The 11,898-nt window shown below is 28.9% G+C and overlaps 1 protein-coding gene across 1 annotated transcript; it reads left to right on the top strand.

Annotated features, from left to right (window-relative positions):
- Positions 1 to 5,063: 5,063 nt before the first annotated feature.
- On the top strand, positions 5,064 to 11,106 carry LOC117182977 (pheromone-processing carboxypeptidase KEX1). The gene is made up of 3 exons (XM_033376103.1): positions 5,064 to 5,215; positions 7,690 to 7,924; positions 10,888 to 11,106. Exons 1-3 carry the CDS (start codon positions 5,064 to 5,066, stop codon positions 11,104 to 11,106), a joined length of 606 nt encoding a protein of 201 aa, XP_033231994.1.
- The last annotated feature ends 792 nt before the right edge of the window (positions 11,107 to 11,898 follow it).

Genomic DNA, 11,898 nt, shown 5'->3' with positions numbered 1-11,898 from the left:
AAAATCATTTTCGTATTATAAAAATGTTTAAATAAAGGATGAGCAATTTATAAACAAAAATTCTTGATATACCATAGAGTCTTATAACTGAACATATATTTATGAGAATATTAAGAAATTATAATCATTATTACATTTGTCTAATTATTGACAAACCATCGAGAATGTTTTGTTCACTTACTCTTCAAATAACACTTCCATCAGGTCAAAAAATTATTTATTGTGGAAACATTTCAATAAATTATAAACAAGTGATGAGCAAAAGTTTATAATCTACCGTGGAGTTTCATAACTGAACTGGTATTCACAAGAAAAATGTTTACAAATTGTCGTTATCATCACATTTTTCTAATATTATTGACAAATCACCTAAAATTTCTTTTTCGCTTATTCCTTAAATAACACTTCCCACAGATTAAAAAATCATTGTTGTGAAAACATTTCAATAAATTATAAACAATTGATTAACAAAATTTCGTGACATACCGTAGGGTCTCATAACTGAACTGGTATTAATATTAACGAATTATCACCTACACATTCGATTACTGTTTCAACGGGACTTTATCGCGACTCGCTAATCATCAGGTCTAATATAGACACTGAAATAAAAAGAACCTAACTCAGTTCTCGTTAAAACATTAAAAATCCAAAGTAGCAATTTTTGTTCTTTAAGTATTTTATTGGCTTTGGGTCAGTAAACAAATGAGAAATAATTTACAACAATTGATGAGCAAATGACTTTTAAGTTCTTACGATTAACAAAAAAATCTTTTCTCACGTTCTTGTGTGAATGTATGATCCGTAATAAAATGAAATGGGTCAGACGACTCGATAATCGACTAACTTATGTGAGATGATTTGCTGTCAAACAATTTGATGACCAAAGTACTTGACACCTATTTAAAGTAGTAAAAAAAACTTGCACTGGGCTACTGCTTTTTAAAAAGTTGGAAGACAAACGAGTTACATTCACAACTCCTCTTTAATGAGTGGCCCTTATCTGCCGACTGAAAATTTCCTAGTCGGCTTCCAAGATCGTAATATCGGTAACAATTAGGAAACTTAGCACCTCTACTGATTGTTTATTTAACCGTCTCTGAGTGATACAGTTACAAGTATGTGCAAAGTCATGAGCATCTTCACACCGAAGTCGAGCAATCTCATCAGTTATTCATCGAATATCCTTACGAACGGTTCCTTTTTCAAAATGTGCATTTTTTGTGATATAGGGACTAGTGAAACCAGAAGAAACTTTTCTTAGTCAATGGCGAATTTGATAGATTTATTCAAACAATGGAATTTTGTTACAAGTGAAATTTAAGTGAACTTTCATTATTCTTGCGGTGATGCAAATGAACTTAGGGTTTTTTATCATTGTCTGTGGGATTTTAGAAATCTATAACACGTGACTAAATTATTTTACGAGGTAAGTATTGTTTACATTATGAATGCTTGTTAATTAATTTGATTCTGAAATTTGATCAAAATGATATTCAGAATTTTTACACAGAGTTCCGTTTTTTTTATCAGAAAATTGCGATTCAGAATAATATGATTCTCATTATCAATTTCCTGTGATACATTTTCGGGAGTAACAACTGTCGAGTGCCAATTATTATTTCCAACATTTTTTATCGAAAAATCATTACACTTTTATAAATATTTGTACTGCGTTAATCTAAAGATACACTTTTTAAAGGTAAAAAAAGTTATTTTCAAAATCATAGAGATTTATAGCTCAATACTGGAAATTTGAATTTTTTTCCCATCCTAAAGTTCATAATTGTTCATAATTCCCTGTTGGTCCTAGGAAGTTGTACATTTTTCAAAGGTGGAAGTCGGAACTTGGTAAATCTGTAAAAAAAATGTAAGGAGGAAAAAAATTAATTTCCTGACTTTAATATTTGTTTTTTTTATATATATAATTTTTTCTACTAAAAATTTAAGTACACCAGTTGAAGATTCATTTTCGTTGAAAATTAATCTCTATGGTTAAAAATCCACCTTTTTTGGCTCAGATCTTTTGGTTGACTTTTGTTTGATCGTCTTTTATGGTTTCAAATTTTATTCTTTTGTTGACAGTTCAATGCATTTTTGTGAAAGTCAATCTTTTTGATTGTAAATTAAGATTATTTGTTAAAAATTCTCCCTTTGGTTAAAAATTGAATTACTTTGTTGAAAATTCTACATTCTTATTTTGTCAGTTAAAAATTCATATACGTAGTTGCAAATCGAACCTCTTTGCTAAAAATGCATATGTTTAGTTGAAAATTTAACTATTTTTTTATTTGCTTCTGCTTGGATGCAAATTAATTTTTGAATCAGAAAATTTAACTATCCCATATTTGATGATAATTTAATATTTTAGTTAGAAATACGATTATTTTGTTGAAAACATAACTTTCTTATTAGAAAATTGGACTATTTGGTTTAAAATTCATGTAATTCAACATCTTTGCTAAATAAAATTTGAGCTTGTTTTTAAATTTTAAGTATTTTATTTGTGAAAAATTCGTTTCTGTTTGAATAAAAATTAATTTTGGAACAAGAAATTTAAATTACATTTTTTCTTGAAAATTTAGTTTTTCATTTGAAAGTTCGACTATTTAAGTAATACTGTATCTCCAAAATAAAAATGTACCTCTTTTAATTGAATTCAACTGTTTTTTATGTAAGATAACAATCTTTCTGGTCGAAATATCAATTACTTTGTTAAAAATGGACTTTTTAATTGAATATTCTACTATTTTCTTGAAAGTTCGTTTATTCTTCTGAAAAGATTACTTTTTTTAGTTGAAAATTCAATTATCTAGTTGCAAATTTATTTAATTTGTGAAGAAATCTTCTTTACTGGTACAAAATTGATTGATCTTTTTGGTTAATAATTTTTTTTGGTGAAAATTAAACTAATTTGTTGAAAGTTAGAATTTGATCCAAAGAATTCATTTTTTTCAGGACAATACTTATTTTTAACTAAAAATATTACTATTTCCATTAAAGATTCAGGGCCGATTTCACCAATTCTGAATAAATCGTTAATCATTGATTTACCTTATTTAATCAATACTTTGCGTTCCACCATTCTTTTAATCATGATTAGGGGAAGATAATCACGAGTTAACTTAACCGCCCAATAATGGCTGGTTATGGAGGTTAAGGGCATGTGATACTTAGAAAATTGTCGATTTTAACAGTTTTAGGTTCCCCCGGCTTTTTTTCTAGAATAATAAATATTTTGTCTTAAAAATTTGGGAAATGATAGCGAACATGCTAACGGACGTCCCCACACACTTTTTTTGTGGATTAATTAAAAAAAATTTATGTTAGCAAAATGTGATTAATTTGCATAGCGCTTAGAAAATAATATCGATTTTTTCAGTGTTAGATTCCCCCGGCTTTTTTCCTAGGATAAGAAATATTTTGCCTTCAAAATCTGGGAAATGATAGCGAACATGCTAACGGACGTCCCCACACACTTTTTTTGTATTTTTTTTTATCAAAAAATTGTTGATATTGCTAACAACGTGCGTGTATATTTCGAGGTTATGTGTGTTACAATTCACCCGAGCGTTGCTTCCAAACTACACAATATTTTTGGTCGAAAACTTTGGAATAACAAATAAACATAGTAACTAATCTCCCGGAACTAACCTTGTTTGCAGGCAATTAAAAAAGTTTATTTCATAAATAATTTCCAGATTATCGGAAAGGCAGAGATGAAAAACGACGTAACCTCAAAATAATGCATATGCATAAAATTTTTAATTAGCACAATAAACTTTTTTGTTATTATATCCGTCAAAAAAGAGTCCGGGGACGTCCGTTATGATATTTTATAGCATCTCCGATTTTAGTTTTTAAACATTTTCATTTTCGTGGGAAAAAAGCCGGGGAAACTGTAAGTTTCACATGCCCTTAATCAGCGATTAAAGTAACATAACCCCGAAATTAAAGTGCAAGGGCAGTGAGTGCAGTATACAGGAAGGAAATATGGCTCTGTTTCACAATGATATTTTAGCCACATCTGATGATGATGAAATTCTTAACCACGTTCAGAGAAGGCCACGAATATTCAGACACAATTTCCACTTCTCTTCTATAACCCTTGCCACTGAAACCACTCGTAACCTCAAACTAGACCTAGAAACTAGACCTTATTACGATGAAATTGGCCCTCATAATTTTAGTTGAAAATTAATCTCTGTTGGCAGAGATTTCATCTCTTTGGTGAAAAATCCAATTATTTGTTGTTCAAAGTTGATTCTTTCTGGGTTAAAATACCTACTATTATATCTTAGATTGACAATTCATATTTTGTCGTTTAAAAATTTATTATTTGCCTGAATATTTAATTATTTCATTGAATAAATAACAATTTCGTTCAAAAGTAATTCTTTTTGGTTGAAAATTATCCTATTTCGTTAAAAATACGTTTATATTAATAGTTACAAATGAATATTTAAAACTGAAAAATTTAACTATTACATTTTTGGTTGAAAGTTAACCTCCTTTGTCAAAAATTCTTTTTTTTTTAAGATGATTCATCATTTCAGTTAAAAGCTCATTTCTTCAGTTGACTATGTACCTTTTTTTAACTCTTCTTTTGATTGAAAATTAATTTTTAAAATAAAAATTCAACCATTCGTCTTGAAGATTCAAGAATTTTAATGGAAATTCAATGTTTTTAAAAATATTTCCTGTTGATTCTAGGAAGTTGTAAATTTTCCTGAAGTGGTTGTGGAAACTAGGTTAAGCTCAAGAAATACTTTTAAAAAAATAACTTCTAGAGCCATAGAGAATCATAGCCCAATATAGGAAAATTTGAATTTGCTTCCCACCTTAAAATTCATAATTTTCTAAACCATTAATTATTTCAGAAGTATTCTGGCGGTCATTGCTAACATACAACTTTTAATACTAAATATAAAAATTTCCACTCGACGGGTGTAACAGAAGTTGTGTAAAAATTAATTATGAATCCCCAAAAGTGGTTCATTTTGACCTGAAGTTGATGTTGATGATTAAGTTCACTTATTTAATGAGAATTTTATATTTTCAGAATGGAAATTCGGCTCATATGCCAGTTCTTACTAGTCTTAATTTCTGCAAAATTTGCAAGTTCGGATGAAAGGGACATTGATGAAAATGAAGGGAAATTCAGAGAAGAAGTCACAACAGAAAATACTGCAGTTGCCACTACAGAATCATTGAGGTAATAAATACGAGGTTTGAAGTGTTATTGGAAGTTTACTAGAATTTATTTTCTCAAAATTTAGAACATTTTTTCATTAGAGCTTTACAGGTTTTAAATAGTTTATGAGACATTTCAAATGATTAAATTCGGTTAAAAAAATGTATGGGATTTCATAATCTTACAAAACTTTTTAATTGATCATGACAGATTAAAAACAATTTTTAAGTTTATCAAATTATTTGAAATTATTCGAATTTTTCAAGGTTTTAGTGAAATATATAGAATGCCATGACCTTCGAACCCTTCGTAGCTATTTTCTAGTGCATTGCCAGATTCTAACTATTAGAACTTATAAGTAGGGAAGTTTTGTCCTAAGTCGGCACAGTGAGAGTTTTTGTTGAAAATAGAGGGTAGACAGGGTTTAATGGCACTTTAATGTCTTTAGTCAGGTACCACAATCCTTTATCTACAATTCTATGTCGTTCGGATCAGTGTCGATTTTTTTTGCGGTAGCAATGCCAATGCAACTGTTTGCTTGAAAATGTATCTGTTATAGTTGATGATCCAAGTCCTTTCTTAAAAATTTGTCTCTATAGTTTCAATTCTACTGTTCTTGATCTTGAATTAAAATCTTATTTGATTAAAATATAAAATATAATTTTTTTTAATTTATCATTTCACGTTCAAAAATCCACTGAAAATCGCGATTTTTTAAATTTCATAGTTTTGGGTAGAAAATTCAACTTTTTCGTAGAAAAATCGTTTTTTAAAATTGAAAATTATTTTTTTTTAATTTAAATTTAACTTTTTTTAATTGCTCGGATAACGTTAAATTTGTTTACTATTCGGTTTGAAATTTATGTAATATATCGAAGATCTGATTTTTTTGGTAGAAATATAATCTCTTAGGTAGTAAATTCAACTCTTTGCAAAAAGCTCGTCTTGGCTTGGAGATTCAACATTTTGGACATTTTTGTCCTTATTCACAAAAAATCTTTCTTAGTTAAAACTTCAACTCTTGTTGAAAATTTGCCATTTTTATTTGAAAATTTATCTCTTTTGGTAAAAATATCATATTTTGTCTAAAAATGCAATTCAACTACGTTGTTAAAAGTTCATTCCTTTTGCTTTAATTTAAATTTTTTTCATTTTGGCAACTTTTTTGGTTAAAAATTCGTATTTTTTTTCTAGAAAATTAATCCTTTCGGTTGAAAATGTAACTATCTTTTTCAAAATTTGTTATTTTAATAATGATACAATAAATAAATATATGATAATTTTGTTTGGCTGAAAATACTTTTATTGGTAGAAAATAATTTTTTTGGCTACCAATGCAACTATTTAATCTTTTTTATTCGAGGATTTAAATCCATTGATGAAAATTCTTTGTAATTAGTTCAATTCAACACTTTTCGAATTTGAGTTTTAATATTTTGTAGTTAAATTATCAACTATGTATAAAAATTTTTGTTAAGAATTTATCTTTTTATCTTAAAAATTAGTTTTTGAACTATAATTTTAACTATTTGGTTGAAAATAACCTTTTTTGTTAAAAATTCATATTTGCAGGCTGCAAATTCAATTGTTTCAAACAAAGTTTTTTTTGTAATTAAAAATTATGTTTAAAAAGATATTTGATTTTTAAATATAGTAATACAGTAACATAGTAACAAGAGTTTCCTTGCATGTTTAAGATTAAGGATTTTAAAGATACTATTCATCGTTTGTGAATAAGATGGTCTTTTCAAAACAAGGTTATTATTAATTCATGACATGAAATACTTTATGGATATAAGTTCTCCCAAGTCCGAAGAAGACTAGTGGGGTAACAGTGCGCTGGTGACTGGGAACTGCCTGGCCTCACCACGGGGGGTGCACAAGGGCCACACTATGTAGGATCTCGTCCTGAAACAGGTATGAGGACGAGTCGTGAATCGCCCATCGGGATAAACGTGGCCATTTTACATTTTTATTCAAAAAATGTTCAAGAAATAAAAACAGTACAATAATCGCATGCATAAGGTCTGTTTGTTGGCCAGTAATGTAATAGATGCTAGTCACGATTCTAATTCAAAAGAAGTTTCAATAGAATAGTTTAATTTTAAAGGATAAATTATTTCTTGCTAAGCTCTAGATGCAGAAGTGATTGATAAGATATGCACTACTTGAATAATAATGAACGAGCGAAATAATTGAGCAACATTGTAGTGAATTGCAAGCAATATAAAGAGTAGATAATTCAGTATCCAACTATTTATTGCATCCGCGAGTTTTTCAGTTTTGATGAAGATGAATTATCTATGCAGAGATATCTACATTCTGTAAATACAATTTTACAATTCGCAATTTGTTTGATGATCTTATGTGCTATATAGACTCATTTGAACGTTTTATCGCTAATATCTAATAATATTGAAACGTAATTAGTAGAAGCAAGTTGAGGTAATCCCGAATAATTACGCGGAACTAATTATTGTATTTTGCGTGGCCAGGCAGTCGAGATGGTATCGTGGTTACGATGCTGAAGAAAACGAGCGTGGCTATCATCACGATGATGATGAGCATGACGACGATCACGATGAAGACGATGATGATGATCTCGACGTCGACGATATGGGAGATATGGGGGATTCAAAGGCGATGGTGGAGCCAAAAGGAGATGTCTGGGGTGGTTACTACGATTTCCTCATAAATGAGGGCAGTTACAAGTTTTGGGCAGTATTTCAGGTGAGACTTTAATCTTCCTTATGTGGATTTTAGTTAGAAATTAGGTGATTTTTAGGTAAACAATTAAAAAATGCGTAATCAAAATATGAACGGAGAATTTAATGTACAGCTCAGAAATTACAACTCACAGCTCACAAGTCACAGCTTACATCTCACAGCTCACAGCTCACACATCACAACTCACAGCTAACAAATCACAACTCAAAATTCACAATTTATTATTGAGGCTGTTGATGAAAGATCTTTGGCCCTTTTTCTATCAGTGGTTTAAATATAAAAACTTAATGTTGATATTCTAAATTTGAATATTTATGATAGTTAATAACAATTCAAAAGTATAATTATACAAAAGTTCTTAACATAAGCTTTAAACTGATTGTTTAAAATTGTAAATTTGAAAACGGTACAACTTAAAAGACAGGAAATAATTTTCCCAAAGTCAAATTAAAAAGTGACATTTCTTCAAATATACTTCTTTCGCTAAATTGTGTATAAGCAATATTTAAATTCAATAACTAAAGTTTTTTTAAAAGTTTTCAGGTCAGATATATCAAAATTGTTATCGATATTGAGAGATTTTCTTGAAACTGGCAGGAATAGTAGTGCTTAGTAAGTAAGATATTGTGGTAGGATTTATTTTTAATTTCAAAATTTTAGGAGTTTACCAAATTTTTGTTTGAAAATGCGATTTCTCGGAAACTTTTCAACCAATTTTAATTTAAAAAATAAGTGTCCTGTAGAATTCAGTACTTGTTTTTATATTAATATAAAACTTGAAAAATTCAAAACGTCTGGTCAAAAAATGTAAAAAAATTTGATTTTTGGTTTGAAGTGTTTTTTTTTTACTTTTTCATGCACGTGTTATTTTTTACGATTTTATTTTTTATTCAAAGAAAATCGTTGCATTGCCTTCTAGTTGTCGAGTTATGTTTTAATATTATTTTTGTACTTTTCAATCAGTGCTTAAAAAATATAGTTGTAAAATTGTGTATTGGAACAATGATTTATTATTTCTGAATCAATCTCTTTAGTTAGGTCATAATTCGTCAGGAATAATTAAGACAGACTTGAAAATCACAAATATTCTCTTCACAATTATATTTATTCATTATAAAAAATCTATTTAAATAATTTTAACAGTATATCACTTTGTGTCACAACAAATTATTTAGCTTAAAATCGTTATAATTTATTACTAAAGTGGTATTAGCATCGAAAAGTTGTAAAAAATTAGAAGTATATAAGCAACTTGTAAAGTTATAAACAATTTTTCAACCTATTAGGTTTCATTGACTGACCAAATTGACATAGTGGAAAATTTAATGTTGCGATGATAATATTTCATTGAAAGATGATTTATCATGAAAACGAAGTTACAGTTTTTATTATTAAAATAATTTTACGTTTAAGAGATTTGTTTAAAAATATGAGTTACCACAAAACTAATAGAACATTTTCTTTTCAGTCCTATTTATTATGTAGTGTAAATAAAGAAATGTATTTTGGGGACTCGAAACGAAGAACCAATCAGTTTTGACATTTTTTACTAGAAATTTAGATTTTTTATTTTTATTTTTATAGAAAAGCAGTACCTAACTCCTAAAATTGTGACTGAAAAATGTTTCCATTTGATAAATTATGAGCTTAAAGATAGAAAATTAATCTGATCTGGTTGAATTCCACTGTGTCTGATTTCAAATTTGAATCTTTTTTAGTTGAAATAATATTAACTAAAATATTTTTTGTGTGCATTCATCTATTTTGGTTGAAAAATCATGTATTTTGTTAAAAAATTGAAGTGTTTATGTAGAAAGTCCAACTATTTGTGTAAAAAGTAACTTTTTGTCAAAAATTAAATCCTTTTCGCTTGAAGAAAGAAATTGAAAAATCTTTCTTCGTTGGAAATTCAACTCTTCCACTAAAAATTCATCTTTTTGGTTCAGCTATTTTTTTACATTTTTTCTGTTGAAAATTAGAACATTCAGCAGAATCTCGAAGTACTTTGTTAAAAATGTGGTTGTTTGGTTCAAGATTCATAATTTTAGTTGAAATTTCATTGCATTGGTTGAAAATTCAACTATTTTGTTTCGAATTTGTTTTTTGGGAGCGGGGGGGGGGGGGGGGGGGGGGGAGTTCAAATATTTTGTAGATAATTCAACTTTCAGGTTTTGAAAATTAACTTTTTTGTTGTACATTTAACTCCTTTATTGAAAATTTGACTTTATGGTTTGGAAATAGTAGATAATTCAATTATTCACTTGAAAATTAATTCTTGTTTTATTGCAAATTAATATTTCAGGTATGAAAGTCAATCACTTGACTGAAAACTCATTTATTTTTGGAAAATTCAACTATTTTGGTAGAAGGTTCAACTATTCGTTTCAACAGCAACTTTCTTGTTGAAAATTCATCTTTTTGTCTTGAAAATACTACTTTTTTGTTCAAAAGTGTTCTTTCTGGTTTGAGAATTCAATTCTTCCAGTAAAAAAGTGATCTTTTTTGTTTAAAATAGAATTCTTCGGTTGACTCCGAACTATTTTGTTCTTCCCCGGTTTTATTTTTGGATTGTCACGCCTGAGTGAACACCGCACGTCCCCTAGCAGCTCGCACCCATTCCCGTGGCGCGGCGTCAATTCTCGAAAGAACTAAATCGCGAGGTCACTGTAACTAGTTACTTAAAAAAGTAACTCAACCAACACTGACGTACAGTAACTTGCGTTACTTTGCATTGCAGTCGTCCAAAACTTAAAATGTGTTAATGTTACCGTTACTTTTTAAAATAAGTAACATGGTACCGTTGCTGTTACATTTTTAATTCTTTCATTTTTATTATCATAATTTTTTTACTCTCAAACAGTGCTCTGGCTAGCGATACATTTATTTTACCGCTGTTTTACCACGTGTAAATAACATTTACGAGACACAACAGCGTAACCAGCAACTTTAATGTCTTTTGTCGACAGCTTGCCACCGCCGCGCTGTTAATATACAGCGGTTTCGCAGCAATTTATTACGCCAAGGTGAATCCACCGACAGGTCCCGACTACGAAGACTACTTCCTGAGAAGAAGAAGAAGACGGAGACGATCTTTCGGTCTCGCCCCCCAAGAAAGAAATTTCCTGGGCCTTAGACCCGAGAATTTCCAAAGAATAATAGACGCTATTGCGAAAGAATTTCACTGACTGATACGAAAATTGTGCTGTAAAAAATGGCTAAATTAAGAGTGGTGCTTAGGATAACAAGGGAAGCTTGCACCCTTCTGAATTTTGTTTGAATTTTTGGATACTTTATATTTTGTTTACATCAGGCGGTAGCGCTGCGAGTCTGTGACCGGAAAATCTGAGTTCGATTCCTTCTGCTGGCACTTTTTTCAAGAATTGTATTTTTGTAGGAATTTTCATTTTTCTTTATACAGTTGAACATTTATATTTTGGTTGGATATAATTTTTTAAGTTGTTAGAATAATTAAACCTTAAACGTGTACAATATTTGAAATTCTTCAATCTTGATGATACTTATAAAAAATATATTTATCATCTTTAAAATGTCCATAATTTGAACTTAAAATTATATTTTTGTATGCCCAATTCTATAAAAGTTTAATTTTTCAGGCATTGAAACCAAAATTGTAATACTAAACAGTTTGTTCTAAATTCAAATATGAAACATGTCTGGACAGTTTTACTATTAAATCTTTCAATATTGCAAAGTTTTATATTAATAGCTTTGATAGTCAGTTCTTAATTTAATAAATATACACTTGTTTTTTGGTTTAAAATTTAAAACTAAAAAATTGTCTGTTTTTTCATATTGTTGGAAATCGTAAAATATCAAATTGAAAGACCTTATAGTTCCATAAATTACATTTTAATAATTTGTTAGTTGGACGATTTTGAATACAATGCCTACAGAACAAACTCAAAACAATGAAAAATTAAGACAATAGTTTCATAAATTTAAGCCTTTAAACTTTA

This window comes from Belonocnema kinseyi, chromosome 2 (genome assembly GCF_010883055.1).
Source record: "Belonocnema kinseyi isolate 2016_QV_RU_SX_M_011 chromosome 2, B_treatae_v1, whole genome shotgun sequence".
NCBI classification, from domain to species: domain Eukaryota; kingdom Metazoa; phylum Arthropoda; class Insecta; order Hymenoptera; family Cynipidae; genus Belonocnema; species Belonocnema kinseyi.
The sequence above is the reverse complement of the archived record's forward strand: the minus strand, read 5'-3'. Positions and strand labels throughout refer to the sequence as shown.